The sequence below is a fragment of the Panthera tigris genome, chromosome B2 (genome assembly GCF_018350195.1).
Source record: "Panthera tigris isolate Pti1 chromosome B2, P.tigris_Pti1_mat1.1, whole genome shotgun sequence".
Classification (NCBI taxonomy): Eukaryota; Metazoa; Chordata; class Mammalia; order Carnivora; family Felidae; genus Panthera; species Panthera tigris.
Window position 1 is genome coordinate 74,198,260 of NC_056664.1, and position 21,009 is coordinate 74,219,268.

The following is a 21,009-nucleotide window of genomic DNA, read 5'->3' on the forward strand; positions in this document are numbered from 1 at the left end:
GGAAAAGTTCAGATTAAGCAATTCTGCCCTTGTGAAGAAGCTAGAATTTGAATTCAATTCTCATGCCAAATCCCAAACTGCCACACCTATACTTGGCAAATATAAGGAAAAGAAAGATGGGCATCAATCTACTTCAGAGTGGCTCTGTGTAGTAAAAGTTTCAGGATTTTAACATCTAATTTACTCTACTTGAAACAGCAGTCACAAGGGAACAATCGAGGGGACCACATACTACCAAACAAGCAAAAAAAGAGGACATTTCTCCTAAAAGTTTGTTTGTTATAGTGAATAACGAAGTCAAACGTTTGCTGACTTCTCACTGGAACGCAGAATATGAATGAGCTCCAATAAGAAGCCTGCAACCTTTGTTAGTCGTTCAATGAACGTCTCAGTTTTTCTGCAGAGAACGCTGTGGACAAAAAACAAAAAACAAAACAAAAAAAATCTCGAGTTTATTTACAAAATAAGAAGCTCTCACATTGGAACTTATCCTCTAGTGAGGATCCCAAAAAGAAACAGGCACGGCATTTTTTGCACTGCTTGTGGAAAGGCCGGATACTGTTATATCAGCGATCCTCAAACTTCAGTGTGTATTCTGACTCCTGGAAAGCGTGTTAAAACACAAGTTCTGATTCAGCAGGTCTGGTGTGGGGCTGAGACTCCATTTCTGAAAAGCTCCTGGTGATACCGAGATTACCAGTGAAGGGGTGGGGGGGACTAAAAGCACAAGGGATGGGAAGAGAAGCTTCACTTCGAGTAATGGGACAGGCTCTAAGCAACTGGCAAGAACTCCAAACCCCGTGCTTTTGAGGCAGGCGGAGGCTCCCGGGCCAGCAGAAACGCAGGCTACGCACGGCACGTCGGAGCCCCACACGCCCAGCGCCGGCCTTACCCCAGGATCAGCAGCGCGCTCCGCAGCTGTGTCCGCACCTCCAGGAACACGGGCGTCCCCGCGGCAGTCGTCGCCATGGCCGCCGCCCGGCCGCAGCTTCTGGCGAAGCGGAGCCACCACGGCCAGCAGCGGCTGCACGTGCGGCGGTGGCGGCCGCACGGGCCTCCCAGACCGGATCGCTGGGCGGACACAGCCCGCCAGCCCACAGCGCCGCCTGCCGGGTGGAGAGCGCGCTACCGCGAGGACTAGACCCGGCAACGTGAGCGTTTTCAATTATGGGCCTCGGGTCTGAGTGGTCACAAAGGTGGGCAGGGAGAACCAAACGGTTCTCCCACTCTTCTCCGTGTGGGCGTGGCCAGGTGCGTTAGTCTCCCAGGACAGGACCTTAAAAATCGGAGCCGAGTACACTCCCTTGACTAGCTAGGGTAGAAAGAAGGCTGGAAGAAAGGGAGATGACCGAGAGAGGTGGTATAGAACTGGCACTGACCCCTGGAGGCCTGAGAGCAGATTTCTCCACCCCAAACATACAATCTGGTTTCGTTTTTTAATAAAGTACAGTATCTTTTTTTATGAACTGTGGTCTGTCCTTTGCTAGCTCTCCTCTAAGGCAACAAACGTCCGAGATTGATTTGGCATTGCTTCTCGATTTAGACACAGTTGCTCCAAGATGCAAACAGTTGCAAAAATTTAAGAAGTTTTCTGTTACCGATGCAGAAAGGAGTTGGTTAAATCAAGTGTCATGAATCATAGCATTAACCATTCCTATAACCTTTGAAAACAGGAAGATGAGAATGATCCGCATATACATTTCCACTCCCCATATTTTGTATAAATAAAAACTTATTCACAGAAGTCATAATCTTATTACAACTAGAAGATAATTTTGGAAAGTTTGACATAGTAAAGAAAACGATCTACTATAATGTAAATACTTAAAATGGGGAAATATTAAAATGTAAAGCTATAGTGGTGGACTTACAATGAGAATTTTAATGTTTATTTTAGAGGGAGAGAGAATATGAGTGGGGAAGGGGCAGAGAGAGGGGGGGGAGACACAGAATTGGAAGAAGATTCCAGACTCTGAGCTGTCAGCACAGAACCGGAAGCCGGGCTCAAACTCACAAACGGTGATATCATGACCCTGAGAACATGACCTGAGCCCAAGTCTGAAGCTCAACCTACTGAGCCACCCAGGAGCCCCAATAAGAATTTTAAAAGCAAGAGGCTGGGGGCACCTGGCCGACTTGGTGGATGGAACATGCCACTTTTGATCTCAGGGTTGTAAATTGGAGCACCACATTGGGTGTAGAGATAACTTAAAAATAAAATCTTACAAAAAAAAAAAAAAAGCAGAAGCTTTTAGTTCTTAAGAACAGAAACAATGATGTATTTCCGAATATAAATTAAGAAAATCGTGCTTACTGACTGCTTCTTAATTTGAAGATCTTCCAAATAAATAATAAATCCACTTTAGAGATACTATTTTAAGACAGTTTTCTAAAGTTAAGTATTTGCTGTTTCAAAGCTTATTGTGTTGCTTCACAAATTCCTGTTTTCATCACAATAATTCAAAATCATGGATGGAGGTAACAATGCAGTTAAACAATTGTATTTACTACTATTCCACCTCAAATAATGGTGATCATGGGTGTTGATTTTAACTCCTAATATCTTCCACCTTTAGTTCTCAAGGCTATTGAGTCTTAAATACAGACACATTATATTGAAATATTTAAGTCTTAGCACAGCATGTGCTTCATACTTGGCGTTTGGTTCTTTTTAAAGATTGCTATATTTCATATATATTCACACATTTATAAAACATAAAATCAGTCTTTTTTTTCTGTGATCCTACGGTTTAGGCAAAACTGCAACTTCCTTGTAGTAACTACATGATTTAGAGAGACATAAACTCAAAATGGTTCCAAATCTGATAACAACTATTTATCTCCTAACTTCACCAGTCTCTAACTTCTTCTGGGCCTCAAGTTCCTCATATGAAATACTGAAGAATAGTTTAAATAGCACTTAAGTGATTGTTTAAATAATATTTAAAAGCTGTTCTCAATTCCTAGCATTCCTGCCAACTCCTCATTAAGATGCCCCTGGTGCTGGAAAGTTGAAAACACCTGCTATTCACTTTCCAGGCCCATCCATCCCCATAGTTGGTGGCCCAACAGTCCGCTCGAGGGCGCTGTGGCGACAGCTAGAGCCGAGAGGCGAAGCACGGACCGGGGGCGGGGATCCAGGGGCCGTCGACGTCGACGCCGGCGTGGGCGCGGGCGCGGTGCACGCTGGGAGCTGTCACTAGGCCCTTCGGCTCCCGGCCTCCGCGTCGTTGCCGCGGTTGCCAGGAGAGCGGCGCCGGCGGGGAGCGGCCGAGCCCACGGCAGGTAACAGCGTCCCCGCCCCCAGCGCGGTCGCGAGGCCGGCTGCCGGCCCTGAGCGGTCTCCTCGGCCTGGCCTGTTCCGGAGCTGCGGGGACGCCCCGCCGGGCAGGCTCTGTGGCGTCGGGGGTGTTGCCGCCTCGGCCCCGCCTGGAGCTTGGAAGCCGACCGGTCGCCCTCCGGTTTCCGGAGAGGCGCGAGCTGCGCGGGGATCGGCGGGCCGGGGCTGGGCGGAGGCTCGAGGGCGGCCCCAAGGCAGTGGGGCCTCCTGCGCGGGGGCCCAGCGGTGCGTAAGGTTGGGGGTGGAGGTCGCACCTGTGCGATAAAGGCGCACGGACTAACCTCTTTGTTGGTGGAATCCAGGCTTCGTGCCTTCTCATTCATCTGGTGGGTTCTTTTAAGATTGAGGAGACACGAATGCCAGCTATAGTTAAGGTTCCATGTGGGGGTTGGAAAGGAGTGCAGAAGTTTTTTAGAGGAAGTCAGGTTAGTCATAAGGAAGTTGTTAACTATTATCACCTTTGATTCTCAAGCCTTTTAAAGTTGCAGCATAACAATAGTTACTTGTTCAGTCTCTTCCATTCTTCACTCCTACCCGGAGGGGGGAGTGGCACACAACGATACTTATTTAAAGCTGTTAAGAATTGTGTTTCTGAACACTATAATGTATAGTTCTAAGGAGTTTGAGAACTATATTGTGATAATCTGATTTGGAGACCATAGTTAAAGCAATGAAAACATTTTTTTGATAATTACAAAAAAGATAGGAAACTAAGTTGTTGCCTGACAGATAAGCTCAGAATTGTTCAAAGACAGAAATCTCTCAATTTTGATGTTCTTGGCTCCCTTCTACACAGACAGAAGATCTAGTATGTTATCATGGATAGCATATGTTGACATTATATGCTAAGAAATTCACCATCTCATAACATAGTGATTTAGTTGCGCTAAGTTATAACAAGAGTAAACTAAAACCAGTTGTACAAATGCTTTATTTTAGTGATCACTTTAAGCTGCTACTCCAAATGAAATCATTCCCCATTAGTACCAAACAATAGTAAATTTCCAGGTGGGCCTAGTTATTAAGGAAACCAGGTCTTGAAGGAAGAATTAAAAATGCCTAAGTGAGTACACAAATCAGAAAATGTGACACCATAGCCAGAATGTTAAACGTAAATTAAATGTTTGACTATATAGAGTTTAAAGAGTCTTATTTTGTAGTTAAAGTAGTGGAAAGAGCGATGGCCTAGGAAGTAAAGATTTTGTTCAAATCCTTTGTTCTCCTAAAGAAATGTTCTCTCTCTAATCAGTTTTGTCATCTGTAAGGTAATTTCATAAGATCAAAATTTTCCAAATTGATGTCTCCCTTTGAACACTCTTCTCAATCCATCAATAGCCTTACTGCCCCAAAACAGTGTTCCATGGCAAATGATTTAGGGGTGCATTGGTTAAATCAGTTTTAACTTCTGATTTGCTTTTAACTGCAGGATTTCTCAAAACCTTTACTACTATGCTCATATGCATATAAATCTTCGGGGGAAGTTTATCAAAGCATTTTCTAAACTTACCTGGCCAGAAAGCCTATTTTCTCTCTCTTTTTTTTTAATTGTCACATTGGCTTCCGTACAACACCCAGTGCTCATCCCAACAAGTGCCCTCTTCAGTGCCCATCACCCACTTTCCTCTCTCCCCCACTCCCCCATCAACCCTCAGTTTGTTCTCTGTATTTAAAGAGTCTCTTGTGGTTTGGCCAACCTGTTAACATTAGAAATATAATCACATAGAATACCAATTTGAAAATTACTATACAGGTCTTCCTCAACTTATAGGGTTGTGTCCCTGTAAACGCATCATAAATTGAAAATATCATAATTTGAAAATGCGTTTAATACATTTAACGTATGTTAAAAATGCTCAGTGTACAAGGGACACCTGGGTGTCTCAGTCAGTTAGGCCTCTTTGGCTCAGGTCATGATCTCACAGTTCGTGGGTTTGAGCCCCCATCAGGTTCTGTGCTGATAGCATGGGAGCCTAGAGCCTGCTTCAGATTGTGTCTCCCTCTCTCCCTGCCCCTCCCCAGTTGCCCTCTGTCTCTCTCTCTATCAGTATACTTACATTGACCTACAGTTGGGCAAAATTAACACGAAGCACATTTTATTATAAAAGTTTTGAATATCTCATGTAATTTATTGACTACTATGCTAAATGAAAAAGAGAATAATTGCGTGCATAAAGAATGGTTGTAAGTATATCAGTGGTTTGCCATCATGATTGTGTGACTGGGAGCTGTGACTTGCTGCCACTGTGAAAAATTATAAATCAGACTCTAATAAGATGGGACTGCCTATACCTGAGCTGCGTCTTCTTTCAACTCTAAAATTCCCTACGTTGTGCTTTTTATTTAGCTTTCAGTTTAAGCTTTCTGGGGCATGAAGATCTAGTGACAACTCATTGGTATAACAAAAGGCTTATATTTTCCTTAATAAAATATTAAAGATGCACATAAGTTTCTATGTACTTTAATGCTTTAATTTATGGCAGAAGATTATCTTTTTCTGGTCTCTTGATGCTTTTCTTGAATCATAATTCATGTTTTGAATTTAATTTTATGGTTAAGTCATTGATTTTATTAAGAATGGCATTATAAAGTTCCAACAAGACTTGTTGATAATGGCATTTTTTTTTTACTATGATTGAGTTCCCTCGCTAGTCGTGAGTTCTTAAACTATGAAATGTAATAAAAGCCATTGGAAATGTTCTTAATCATTACTGATTTTAAGAGCTTAGATCATTAGAAGGGGTTCAAGGTTAAAACATAAATTCTAAGGTAGTCTTTTCTGAGTTGCTTACAAACAGGATGTAAGTGTTGAATGCAGTCTTAAATTATTTTGCTAAATTCTGTCAGGTGTCACTAGCACACAATGTGGCTGCTTTAACTGATACTTTGTTAGGAATGATTGCTATTAATGTGCTCCTTTGTTTGAGGGGGTCAGGAGGTAAGCCTTAATTCAGGTAAATTTTCTCTATGAAATGCAACTGTCAAGAAGTAAATAGCTGCAGTTTTTGTTTAATGGCTTACCGGTTTGCTGCTGTTGTTGTTGTTATTTTGTGGTTTTGGTTTGGTGTGTGTGGGTGTGTGTTTTGGGGTTTTTTTTGTTTCTCTTTTTACAATTTTTTTTTAAGCTGTCTCCACATCAGTGTGGGGCTCGAACTCACAACCCTGAGATGAAGAGTCGCAAACTCTACCTACTAAGTCAGCCAGGTGCACCATAGTTTACAGTTTTTATTGAAAATTTATGATATGAAAGTAAGTTCTTTTGATTCCCTTGTCTTTAAATGGTGATGTCCATTTTCTCTGTATTGTCTTTACCTATTTACCTCTCCTTCTCCAAGCTATTCCAAGCCTAAAATATCAATGATTTTTTTTTTTTTTTTATTGCACAGGTCAAAGACATTGTATCAAATTTAAGAAAAATTTTACATATAATGTGCATTCATTTTGTGTGTACATTGTATACACACCCAGGTAACCAGCACAATCAAGATTTGGAACAGGCCACCACTTAGGCCTGTATTGTTGGGTTTTTGCTTCCTCCAAACACATGCTGCCCCTGTCTTGGCATGTCTACATCATACTACCCTCGCTCCAATGCCACCTTGTCTGTGGATCTTTTTTTTTGATTACCTCATTTTGAAGTAATTCTCTTCTGACTTTCCTGTTAGCATTTATCATTCTTGTCTATCCTTAATGGCGAAACCAATGGCACGTTCATAGTAGGCACCTGTATTTATTTGTTGACCAAATGGTGAGTGTAGTATTTCTCGAACTTCAGTCATTTTTCTATCTTCAGAACTTTGGCCATATCTGCATACTTCCTGTATACTTATTTGTAGTTATTAACATAATTTTAAAGAAAACTTGAAATAACCACCATAAATAGAAAGTAGGGGTGTGTCTGGGTGACTCAGTTAATCATCTGACTTCGGCTCAGGTCATGATCTCACAGTTTGTGAGTTCAAGCCCCGCATCAGGCTCTGTGCAGAGCCTGCTTTGAGTTCTGTGTCTCCCTCCCTCTCTGCCCCTGGCTCACCCCTGCTCACCCTCTGTCTCTCTCAAAAATAAATAAACATTTAAAAATTCTTAAAAGTAGGTATCGCTTGCCATAAACAGAAGATAGACATAAAGATGAAAATAATGGAAACAAAAGTGTTGTTAAATTCTAGAAAGTATTGGCCATTGAACACTGTTCTTTGTTTAAAGGAGAGATAAGCAAGAATTAGAGGTGTTGATAACATCCTGCCATCAATCTGAGAACTTCCTGATGCAGTCAGGAACTGCAAGAGAATGAAGAGGGAATAAATCCCTCACTGATTCAGTGTCACTTAGCGCATTACTTGGACCCCATAAAATCATCTCACATCTGATTGGTGGCCAAAATTTGGGGAGATAGTGGATTCATCAGGGCCTGAATTCTTTAGAATTTCATCTGTGGAAGAATTTGGAAATATAGCCTCAATTGCAAATTAAAAGGTGTACTAGAGTTTGAGTTAACTTCAAAAAATAATTTAAACTTTATGATCATTACTGAATTAGGTAAGTTTCTATTTTTTTTCCAAAAAAATGTCTTTAATGTTACTAATGTTACTTTTATAGATAAAACATCCACCTTTTTAAACTAGTACCTTAGCTGTAAGATAAACCTTCGAATATAAAGAAATAAATCTAAATCTAAAAGTCAGTGAGAGCCTTTAAATGACAAAGTGATGAGTGTTGATTCAGGAGTGATGAAATGTTGATACTATGTTTATCTGGCAATAGCTCCTATAAGCATGGATGAGGTAATAAACTTAATATACCACCTTCTTCCTCTCTTCGCTTTTTAAGTTTGAGCTGTATTTTAGTATTTCCATCCTACAGAAGACATTTCTAGACTTTTTTTTCTTCTGAGGCAATGAAAAATTCTCCTCTCTTATGGAAAGAATGTAATGTGAACAGACAGAAAATAAATTCCCTACTCTTGTTCTGTAAAATACATCCTGTATTTCAACTTGCTGTGGTTATTTTTAGGCTTACATCGGTATTATGAGCTTCATGTTTAAATTACCATTATTTTGTGTTCACAAACCAAGAGTTCGGGTAAATAAATCATTTAGTTTGGTGTTACTGATTTCCAAAAGCCAATTTACCTAAATGGTAACACTTAGTTTATCAGTATACACAATAATTTGCTACTCAACCAGAGGTCACATTGCTGTTAATCTCAGGTTCTGGGATACAACCTCCATTTGGAAGTAAGAAAAGAGCCCTTTGGATGAATAGTCTTTATTTCATAAAAGATTTCACCCAAACAAGTAGTTTATTTCCTATGTCTCTACTAGAAAATCAGCATAGAAGCAATGCATATAAACTCTTAGCACTTGAAAGTAATACTGACTATAATCAGAAGAACTATAAAAGCACAGCAGTCCTTTAAATTATACAGGTAAATAACCTTACGTTTCCATTTGCTTTTGTTTGTGCTGTATCAGCTACTTGAAACACTTAGGATATGTTATGATCAATCAAATTTTCCAAATAGCTGGAACTCTTGTTTATTATATACCACAAATGCCATCCCAGTCTGCTATGATACTTTCTGCTTGTCTTCAGCATGATGCACTTTGCCCAGTGGCTTTTCGTATCCACTTAACACATGTCTTACAATATCTTGATTTTAAAATTTCCTGGACAGTTTTTCTCCTGAGGAAAAATATAGAATGTAGTACTTGCTTTAAAGTTAGTGTCTGTCATTTTGGAAGAAAAATAAATATTAAGCGACTTCTATTTTGTATACCAGCAATTCCATAAATGTTACCACCAGTTGATCAGGAGTCTACTCTTAAGCCTGAGTGAGGGGTTCTGGCAACACGATTATTTTTTTCTTTTGTTTTATTTATTTTTTGAGAGAGAGTTAACACGTGTGCAAGTTGGGAGGGGCAGAAAGCAAGGGGGACAGAGGATCTGAAGCAGGCTCTGCACTGACAGCAGGGAGCCCAGTGTGGGGCTCAAACTCACGAACCATGAAATCATGACCTGAGCTGAAGTCAGGCACTTAACAGACTGAGCCACCCCGGTGCCCCCAAGATGATTATTTTTATGGCACCTGTCATTTTATTAGAAGGTGTCCCAAGCGTCCCTGATGTTAGTGATTTGAGGTTGCGTGTTAGTTTTATGTGATGCGGTAACTACTGTTTTTATTACGTGTTTTAAGTTATAGAGCATGGATTGTTGATGGATTCCTTCACTTTGCCAAAAGTTTTTATTTTGATGTAGTCCCAGTATTTTCTTTCCATTGCCAGTAGAAACACATCTAGAAAAACGTTGCTGTGTCCAGTGTCAGAAATTACTACCTGTGTTCTCTTCTAGGATTTTTATGGTTTTAGGTCTTTAGTCCATTTTATTTTTGTGTATGGTATTAGAAAGTGGTCCAGTTTCATTCTCTTACATATAGTTATCACGTTTTCCCAGCACCATTTATTGAAGAAACCTTCCCTCATTGTCTATTCGTGCCTGTTTTGTTACAGATTAACCATATAAACATGGGTTTAATTCTGGCCTCTCTGTTCTGTTTCATTGATCTATGTGTCTGTTTTTATGCCAGTACTATACTGTTTTTATTACTAGAGCTTTGTAGTACATCTTGAAATTTAGAATTGTGATACCTCCAACTTTATATCAGTAAGGGGTTAATATCCAAAATATATAAAGAATTATACAACTCAACACCAAAAAAACCCCATACAATCCCATGAAAAAACGGTCAGAAGATCTGAATAGATTGTTGTTCAAAGAAGATGTACAGATGGGCAACAGACACATGAAAAGATACTCAACATCAATAATCATCAGGGAAACACAAATCAAAACCACAATGAGATATCACCTTATACCTGCCAGAATGGCTAAAATAAAAAAGACAAATAATCACTGTTGGTGAGGATGTGGAGAAAAAGGAATCCCTGTGTACTATTGGTGGGAATGCATATGGGTATAACCACTGTGGAAAACAGTGTGGAGGTCTCTCAAAAATTAAAAACACAAATACCATATGATCTAGTAATTACACTACTGTGTATTTACCAAACAAATGAAAACACTAACTTGAAAAGATATATGCACCCTATGTTTATTGCAGCATTTTTTATAACAGTCAAGATATGGAAGCACCCTAAGTGTCCACTGATAATTGGATAAGGAAGATGTGGTGCATAATACACACACGATGGAAAATTATTTGGACTTTGTCTTTTTGCAACAACATGGATAGACCAATAAAGGGTATTATGCTAAGTGAAATAAGTCAGGCTGAAAAAGATAAATATCCTATGATTTCACTCATGTGGAATCAAAAGAAACAAATGAACGAACAAACAAAAACCAGAATCAGACCTACAGAGAACTGATGGTTGCAGGAGGGGTGGGGGTGGGAGAATGGTAAAATAGGTAAAGGGGAGTGGAGATGTAGGCTTCCAGTTGTGGAATGAACAAATCACTGGAATAAAAGGCACACCATGAGGAATATAGTCAATGATATTGTAGCAGTGTTGTGTGATGACAGGTGGTGGCTACATTTGTGGTCAGCACACCGTAATGTGTAAACTTGTCAAATACCTGAAACTAATGTAACATTGCGTGTCAGCTGTACTTAAATTGTTTTGGGGTGCCTGGGTGGCTCGGTAGGTTAGGCGACCGACCTCAGCTCAGGTCATACCTTGCAGTCTGTGGGTTCAGGCCCTGCATTGGGCTCTGTGCTGACAGTTCAGATCCTGGAAGCTGCTTCAGATTCTGTGTCTCCCCATCTCTCTGCCCCTTCCTCACTCACACTGTCTCTCTCAAAAAGAAATAAACATTAAAAAAAATTTTAATTGTTTGGAATAAAAGAGGAAAATATTTTGAGAATAAACTTTTTAGTCATCTATGGCTGCACAGATTATCCCAAAACATAGTGACTTAAAACAATAAAACCTCTCAGAGTTTCATTCAGAAGGATTTGAGGGAGCAGTTTGGCTGTGAGGTTCTGACTTCAGTTTTGTGAGGTTGCAGTCAGATGTTGGCCTGAACTGCTGTCATCTTTAGGTTTGATTGGGGTTGGAGAAACCCTTTCCAAAGTGGGTCACTCACATACTAGCAAGTTGTTGCAGGCTGTTGAAGGGAGGCCTGAGTTTCTCTCTGGAGGGCAACTTGAAGTGTCCTTATCACATAAGGCTAGGTTGCCCCAGAATGAGTGATCCAAGAGATATCACATAGACCAGCAGTGATTTTGTGTAAGAGGTGTGACTATATAACAGTATGAATATCAGGAGTTGAGGATCATTGGAGGTCATCCTGGAAGCTAGCTACCACACGAATGTATAAAGAATTACAGCTCAGCAACAAAAAGACAACCAATTAAACGAGGAAAGACTTAAATAGACATTTCTCCAAAGATTATATACAAATGGCCAAAGCATATGAAAAGGTTTTCAGCATCATTGATTATTAGAGAAATGTAAGTCAAAGCTGTGTTGAGATACCACCTCACTCCCATTTGAATGGCTACTATCAAAAAACTGAAGCGTGTTGGCAAGGATGTGGAGAAATTAGAAGCCTTCTGCAATGTTGGTGGAAATGTAAAATGGGCAATCCCTATCAAAATAACACCAACATTCTTCACAGAGCTAGAACAAACAATCCTAACATTTGTATGGAACCAGAAAGACCCCAAATAGCTAATGCAATCCTCCAAAAGAAAACCAAAGCTGAAGGCATCCCAATTCTGGGACTTCAAGCTGTATTACAAAGCTCTAATCATCAACACAGTATGGTACTGGCACAAAAACAGATACATAGACCAATGGAATAGAGAACCCAGAAATGGACCCACAGATGCATGGCCAACTAATCTTTGACAAAGCAAGAAAGAGTATCTGATGGAAAAAAGACAGTCTCTTTACTAAATGGTGCTGGGAGAACTGGACAGCAACATGTGAAGAATGAACCTGGGCCATTGTCTTACACCGTACACAAAAATAAACTCAAAACAGGTGAAAGACCTAAATGTGAGATAGCCATCAAGATCCTAGAGGAGAAAGCAGGCAACAACCTCTCTGACCTTGGCTACAGCAACTTCTTACTTGACATGTCTCTGGAGGCAAGAGAAATAAAAGCAAAAATGAACTATTGGGACCTCATCAAGATAAAAAGCTCCTGCGCAGCAAAGGAAACCGTCAACAAAACTAAAAGGCAACTGACAGAAAGGGAGAAGATATTTGCAAATGACATTTCAGATAAAGGGTTAGTATCCAAAATCTATAAAGAACTTATCAACCTCAACACCCAAAAAACAAATAATCCAGTAAAGAAATTGGCAAAAGACACTAATAGACACTTTTCTAAAGAAGATATCCAGATGGCTAAACATGGAAAAATGTTCAACATCACTCATCATCAGGGAAATACAAATCAAAACCACAATGAGATACCACCTTACACCGTCAGAATGGCTAACATTAACAACTCAGGCAACAACAGATGTTGGCGAGGATGCAGAGAAAGAGGAACCCTTTTGCACTGCTAGTGGGAATACAAACTGGTGCGGCCACTCTGGAGAACAGTATGGAGGTTCCTCAAGAAATTAAAAATAGAACTACCCTTCAACCCAGCATTTGCACTACTAGACATTTTATCCAAAGGATACAGGAGTGCTCATTCGAAGGGGCATATGCACACCAGTGTTTACAGCAGCACTATCGGCAATAGCCAAAGTATGGAAAGAGTCCAAGTGTCCGTAGACTGGTGAATGGATAAAGATGTGGTGTGTATGTGTGTGTGTATATATACAAATATACATAATGGGATATTACTCGGCAATCAAAAAGAATGAAGTCTTGCCATTTGCAGAACATGGATGGAACTAGAGTGTATTATGCTAAGCGAAGTAAGTCAGAGAAACAAGTATCACATGATTTCACTCATGTGGAATTTAAGATACAATACAGATGAACATAAGGAAAGGGAAGCAAAAGTAATATAAAAACAGAGAGGGAGACAAACCGTAAGAGACTCAAAAACAATAAACTGAGGATTGCTAGCAGGGTGTTGGGTGGGGGCATGAGCTAAATGGCGAGGGGCATTAAGGAGTACACTTGGGATGAGCACTGGGTGTTATATGTAAGTGATGAATCACTAAATTCTATTTGTGAAATTATTATTACACTATATGTCAACTAACTTGGATTTAAGTTTAAAAATGAGTAAAATACAATGACTTTGAAGGAAAAAAATGTAAAGTGGTACAGCTGCTATGGAAAACAGTATGGTGGTTCCTCTTAAAAACAGAACTGCCATATGGTCCAGCATTCCCACTTCTGAGTATGTATTCAAAAGAATTGAAAACAGGATCCTGAAGAGATATTTGCACACTCAAGTTCACAGCAGCACTACTCACAATAGCATAGAGGTAGAAACAAGGTAAATGTCTCTGAACAGGTGAATAGATAAATATATATCTACATGGAATATTATTTAACAAAAAGGAAGGAAATCCTCTCACATGCTACAACATGGATGAACCTTAAGGATGTTATGTTAGGTGAAATAAACCAGTCACAAAAAAGACAAAATACTTTATGGTTCCCCTTACATGAAGTATCTGAAGTAGTCAGATTAGTTAGAAGTAGAAAGTAAAATGGTGGTTGCCAGAAGCTGGGGAAGAGGGAAAAGAAGAGTTGATTTTTAATGTGTATAAAGTTTCAGTTTTGCAAAACGAAAATATTCTGGAAGTAAATTGCACAATGTGAATACACTTAACACTATACACTTAAAAATGGTTAATTTTGTATGTTTTTACTGCAACTGAAAAAAGATAAATGACATGAAACTTTTAGAAACATGAAGCATATATGCATTTTAAAATGCTAGGGGATCCTGGGTGGTCAGTCATTTAAGTGTCCAGCTCTTGATTTTGGCTTAGGTCATGATCTCAGGGTTGTAAGATCAAGCCTTGTGCTGTTGGCGCAGAGCCTGCTTGAGATTCTGTCTCTCCCTCTCTCTCTGCCCCTCCCCTGCTTGTGTGCTCTCTCTCTCAAGATAGATAAAATAGACATTTTTTTTTAAAATGCTATTCTGTAATGAAAGCCATGTTTCTAAATATTGGAGAAGGGGCTGATTAAAGAATGAGCCTAAAGGGGTTGAATCAGAAGATGTACTCGCTCAGTTGGTAGAATATGCAACTGTTGATTTTACGGTCATGAGTTCAAGCCCCAGCTTGGGCATAAAGCTTACTTTAAAAAAAAAAAAAAAAGAAGATATCATACAGAGTCATAGCATTTTGAATATAGTTTGATAGGAAAATTTGAAATGATGAAAGAGAGAATGGGGCATACCTGGAAAAGAAAGAGCACATACAAAGGCCCTGAGGTAGGAGGTGGCAGCAAGTTTTGTACAGTTGGCTAGTGTTAAAAAAAAAAAAAATATATATATATATATATATGTTATATATATATATAATATATATATATATATATATGCAATGATGCTTGTTAAAGATGGTAAGGCCAACTTCATTAAGGATCATCATGATAGATATAGGGACCACTGCAATGGGGTTTGGCAGTGGAGGAGAGAAATTGGTCTCTACTCTGAATACAGCATGGGCAAGTGTTGGTTTGTAACCTCCTCAGAACCTATATCTAAAATCTGAAACCCAACCCTCTCTATAGAGGGAAGGGAGAGACAGAACAAAGAGGGCAACCATTCCAGATTTGTAAGTGGCAAGTTTAATAAGTGAGGGAATTTACATATAGGGCTTGTCTTGGGTGGCCTTAAAATAAGTAGATCTCCACACTCACTCACCTGCCAGAATCTTAAAAATTTATATAGAGACCTTAACTGGGTTCGGTCACGTACCCAGTTCAGGTAGCCCCCACACCATATTTCTATCTCAAGGCTGTATGCTTAGATGAGCTTCTGGAAGCAGGAAAGGCAAACAGAACATACATCCTAAGGACAGGAGAGGAAGTGGGTGCTTTATAAAAAAAATTTCTAATTTAGAACATGCCCCTAATCCAACATGGATCTTCACATCAGTCTTGGGCTTCCTTAATTTAAGGACAACCTCACCTATAATTCTATTTGGAGATGTACAACCCATCCTGCAATACCTTTCCAGGATTAATCCCACTTGAGACTATATTTTTACTTTTTTTGAAATTGTTTTCTCAGGGGAGTAGATTGTGTTCCTGTACATACTGAGTAGAATGCCCCTTTCACTGTGGTCATTTATTGAAATAGAATCACTGTTTTACATATAACCAGACAAAACCCTTTAGTATTAGAATTTATAGTTATTTTGCCTTATACTTCAACCTACACACTTTCAGTATTGAGCAGTGACATGGGTTTGGGGTATTCAGTGTTCAGCTCTGGTCCTTGTCCTTAAGCCAACATCTAGAAGGAACGACAGAAATGTATGTACTTACATTATTATGGTGTTTTTATATATTTTGAGAGAGGGCACGCAAAGTGAGGGAAGAAGCAGAGAGAGAGGGAAGAGAGAATTCTGTGCCATCAGCACAGAGCCCAATGTAGGGCTCGATCCCATGAACCATGAGATCGTGACCTGAGCTGAAATGAAGAGTTGGATGCTTAACCAGCTGAGCCACCCAGGTGCTGCTATTATGATGTAAGAAAATAAGTGGAATAGGAAAAGAAAGAACAGGGTCTAAAAACTGGATAAAGAGTCAAGAGAAGCTATATAATTTGAACAGGTTTTTGAAAAATTGGGTAAGAGAGGAGAGGTAGGATAGGTCAGGCAGAAGAATTAAGAGTTGTGGGGAAAAGTTCAAAAAGATAATGATTATGAACCAGGCCCAGTGGTCAGCCTGCCAGAGTTCTTCCCAGTTCCTCCTCTTAACTCTGTGTGAAATATCAAACACCAGAATGTTCATATGTACATGGCTGTGTGAGCAAACCTGAAGATTACATGAGATAATTTGTGTAAAAGGCTTAGCATGGTACCTACCACAGAGTGATTACGAAGTCAGTGTGAGCTGCTGTCAGATCATCATCATCATCTTGAATAATGTATGGGCAGTGTTTACTTGGCTGCTATGCTTTGGGAGCAGGATGTTATCTTTAACTCAAGGGCATATGTTTAGTTTCATTATTATAGCTATTAACTATTTGATCCTTAAGAAAGAATCCTAGCTACCTATTAACGGATTATTTTAGGTTGTAATATGTGCTCACACTGTTCTATTTTCTAAATTACTTTTCTTCATGATGCTTATGTGTCACACAAAATCAGCGATTAAAGCTAGAAGGAATCTTTAGTTATAATTTTTATAGAATTCAAACTGTTTCTAACAGATGGATAATTTTTTATATGTTGATTAATTTTACTCTCTTTTTTCCAAGTAAATAAAATTTGCTGTTTGTCATCTTGGCAGAATTATGAGATTTTTGATTTTTCATATCTTGGGTTTTATTTTTATGATTTTCATTGAGATTAAAAGTGAAAATATAAATATATAACTGTCAGAATTTTCTTCAACTAGAGATTTGCATCTAATTAATTTTAAACGATTTGACCTCTAGGAGTATCATATTTAATGGATTTCCTTTTCAGTCCTAGAAAAGGACATTCTAGAGTGACATTGTCCACATTTAAGTAGTTACACTAAATAAGGATGCTAAAACTGAGCTAATATTTTAAAATGTAACTAGATAGAGCACATTTTTAATAGGTGTTTTTGTGAGAATCTTCCAATTTTTTAAAGTACTATTAAGTACTTTAATATGACCGTATGAATATAGTCTGTTTGAAGGGAGTGAGGTCAAGTGTGACTGTAGTGTTTAAAAAATAGAACTGTAGCTTTGCTCTTTTCTCCAGATTTCTCAGGAAAGAAAAAAAGCAAATGGTTTGTGAGCAGTGTTTACATTTATAGATTCATTTATTCAAAACCTATTTGAGGGCCTACTTGTATGGGGCTGCTCATACAAGTCCAATAAGGCTTCTAACTTCATGGCATTTGCATTGCAATAAGGGAATGTAGATTTAAAAAACAAGCAAATAATAGGAAATTTCAGTCCGAAATAGTGCTAGGAAGGAAATAATATGATATTCTAGAATAGATGTTCAGATTGTGGGCTTGGCGTAGGCCACTTGAGATCGACTGTTCAAAAAAGGCTTTTCTGAGGGTTTGATATTACTTGGAGGATGGGAAGGAATTTGCCACACAGAGTTGACCTTTGAGCTTTTGGGTGCAGAGAATAGCAAATACAGAACGCCCTACAGTGCAAAAAATGTTGGTGTATTTAGTGTGGATATTCCCATAATGACTTAATATGATTTTAAAAGATCTGTAGCTTCTCTGTGGAGGACAGATTATAAGGGTTTAAGAATAGAAGCAGACCTTAACCAGGATAATAGAAAATGAAAAGTGACGTTTTGTATATGTTTAGGATATGTTTGTTAACAAATGCTGTTTGAAACTATAGGACTAGAGGAGATAACTCTAGAGAAGAGGTGAGAGTTCCTGATTGAGCCTGGAAGTAGTTCAACATTTACAAAATAATAATAAAGTGAAATTTGAATAGGGGCGCCTGGGTGGCTCAGTTGGTTAAGTGTCCAACTTCGGCTTATGTCATGATCTCAGGGTTTATGGGCTGGAGCCTGCTTCCGATTCTGTGTCCCCTGACTCTCTGCTCCTTCCCTACTCACACTCTCTCTTTCTCAAAAATAAACATTAAAAAAAATTTTTTTAATAAAATTTGAATAGAGAAGAGGTGCTGACACAGATTGGAGAAGACTGGTTAGAGAAGTCAGAACATCCCTTGAAAATGAAGAGTCCTGGTCGCCAAAAACTAGGTATTGAATACTGAGGAGAAATTAAGATGAGGGGCTGGAGAAATGACCATTGACTTTGTCTAAAGCAGTTTACTGGTGACTCTTACACGGGTGGTTTCCCTGCAGATCAGTGTCATAAGACATTTTTGAGTAGGCCAAAGAGTGAAGAGATAAGGAAATGATGAGTATAGGAAAATCTTTCAGAAAGTTTTGTAATGAGGGAGGACAGAGAAATGGGTTGATAGCCAAAAAGTCTGTGAGAGTCAAGAGGAAGCTATGGCTTTTAGTTTCTCACTGTGGGAGATTCCAGGCCTTTGTCTATAGGCTGATGGAGAATGATCCTGCACGGGAGGAGAAATTGGTGCTGAAGAAGAGTAAACCAATAAGGCACTTAAGGGAAATTCTTGAGAGGTAACAGGAGATGGGATCCAGAGCAAAAGAGTGGGTCTTTGATGGAGGAGGGTCCTTTGTTCCTCAGAACAGGAGGGAAAGTAGAGAGTATGGATATAAGTGGAGATAGATTTGCAGATTTGTTGAAGGGACTATAAGCATTCTTTTTGCTTCTGTTTTCTTAGTTAAACTGGAAGTTGGGTCTTTAGCAACAATGGAGGGATGTGGTATTAGATTTTTGAAAAGAATAGAAGGTATGAATAATTGTGTCAGGCAAGTAAATTTACTAAGGAAACAGTGGATTAGAACAGTGTTGAACTCCTGTTTGAGGTTTGTTTCTCAATTTAAAATGCAATCAGTCAGCCTATGGTCGTATGATTTTTCTTCAGCAGTGTTCAATTGTTTGGGCTTTCGCATGGAAAAAGTAGATAATAGAGTTCAACTAAGATTGGGATTTTGCCAGGTAAGTTTGAAGGGAGTAAGGAAACTTTACTTCCTGGCCCTGAAGTCAGATGGATATAAAAGAGGAATGAAGAGTAGTGGTTAAGAGTTAGAACTCTAAAGCTAGACTGTTTATGTCTAAATCTCTGACTCTATCATTTTTACTAAACACATCGTATCACATAATAATTCTATGCCTCAGTCTCTTTATCTGTAAGTGTGGACCATAATAATGTTTACTTCGTAGGATTAAGTTAACATATGCAAAACATTTGAGTGGTGCCAGGCACATAGTAAGTCACAATATAAGGTTAGCTAAGGTGTTCCTACCTCTGCTGCATCAGAGGAGGTCTTATCCTGAGAAGGTAGTTAGGACCAGAAGGCAGCCAGACATGCAAAGAAAAGCTGAAGATCTGTTGATCACATATTTGGGGTTTCTTAGAGTGTGTACCATTTGAAGGTTTGAGATTGGGTCAGATGAGGGAACATACAGATCATTAGGGTTCTTGTGGGTACTTAAACCGATTAATGAAATACCTGGTAGGTGTTTTCTTCCTCCCAGGAAGTTTCCAATTTTCTGGAATAACTAGCTTTATGAGTTGATTAAATAAACTATTCACTAAAGAGTATTAGTGTGTCAGTATTGAAACCCAGAACTTTTGACCAAAATGAGATAAATTTGTTAATAATTGTCTTATTTGTTAGATTGTAATAGTTACCGAATAATTTTTAATTTAGGCAAAACAGTTTGGAAAAAATGTCTACTATATATATCTATATAGCAGTTTTTAAAGTACTTTTTCATTCATAATCAACAAGTAAAGTTTTTCCCCCTGAATTACATGGCACTTCAGAATGTATTCATTTACGTACCTGGAATGTGATAAAACTCTTGGACAATCCCCAGATATATCTGTAGGATTGGCTAATACTGAATAGTTCTTTGTCTCTTCAGCCCTCCCCCAAACTTTTCATGGCAAAGGAGAGGGGGAAGCCAGGAGCTCAGCTAGTAATAAGCAAATCAGCCAAAGTATCCTTGTGTGGTTATTTTGTGAAATTAGGTCTACTCATTTTTTATAACGATTTAAACAAAATTTTTTAAGATTCAGATGGTCTGTTGGAATGTTTTGTTTCTTGAATACAGCCTTATCACCCTGTAATGTGTGAAAACATAAATATATATACTTCCCTGATAATTTTCATAAGCCTTAATTTGCCTAGAGAATCTGCCTTCTTTTTTAAACAGCTATTTTGTTTCATTTTTATATTTGAATGAGACAAAAACACTGCACTAAATCATGCTTTATGACAGTTCAGGTCCAGTTTATATGAGTTGTAAGTTTGAAAGAATAGCTGAATTGTCAGGTGATACGATTACAGATTAAGGTCAAAAACCTACTTGTTAGCAGCTCCTGAAGGAAAAGAGAAATTTTATTAAGTGTAACCTTATTTTTTCAGTGTTATATTAGTTACAGGTGTACAATATAGTGATTCAGCAATTCCATATTGAAAGAAAAATTATAAATGCCATTCTGACTTTACCTGTATCACTTTAAGAACAAACCACAATTTTTATTTTTATTTAGTGATTTTTACTTTTTCAAGTTTCCTAGTTATATTAAATAGTTATTGTACTAGCGGGAATAGGTTTTGGGCTTTGTTTTTTGGTTTTTGTTTTTAATTTCAAACAAAAAACCACCTCATTTGATAGAGGTAGTAGAATTGGTAGGTTTCTTGTTTAGGGTGATATAAATGTTCTCTATGTTAGAGAACATTTCTCTGGTGAGAAATCTTGATTGTGGTGATGGTTTTATGGGTGTATACATTAGTCAGAACTTAGAAGGTATGTTAAATATGTGCAGTTCAATAAAAATAGTAAAAAAAAAAAATTCCACACATTTGGCAATGACACATTTTTTTTAAGTATTTATTTTTGAGAGAGTGTAAGCAGGGGAGATGCAGGGAGAGAGGAGGACAGAGGATCTGAAGTGGGTTCCCTGCTGATAACAGAGTTCAAACCCAATACCTTGAG

General features: G+C 38.7%; 2 protein-coding genes across 21 annotated transcripts in view; one reads left to right on the forward strand and one right to left on the reverse strand.

Annotated features, from left to right (window-relative positions):
* UBE3D (ubiquitin protein ligase E3D) overlaps nucleotides 1-4,202 on the reverse strand; it is a 240,704-nt gene extending 236,502 nt beyond the window's left edge. For 13 of the 15 annotated variants that reach the window (XR_006217733.1, XM_042986728.1, XM_042986733.1 and 10 more), the window contains exon 1: nucleotides 893-1,118. Coding sequence is in view for 12 of the 15 variants with exons in the window: in XM_042986728.1 (XP_042842662.1) it covers nucleotides 893-969 (77 nt within the window). In the remaining 3 variants the exon portion in view is untranslated. Of the gene's footprint in view, nucleotides 1-892; nucleotides 1,119-3,021; nucleotides 3,115-3,621 lie in introns of those variants that run through there. The other 2 variants (XR_006217734.1, XR_006217735.1) reach the window with 2 other exon arrangements.
* DOP1A (DOP1 leucine zipper like protein A) overlaps nucleotides 3,178-21,009 on the forward strand; it is a 113,107-nt gene continuing 95,275 nt past the window's right edge. For 5 of the 6 annotated variants that reach the window (XM_042986720.1, XM_042986723.1, XM_042986721.1 and 2 more), the window contains exon 1: nucleotides 3,178-3,285. The gene's annotated coding sequence lies outside the window, so the exon portion shown is untranslated. The remainder of the gene's footprint in view (nucleotides 3,286-21,009) is intronic. The other variant, XM_042986724.1, reaches the window with a different exon arrangement.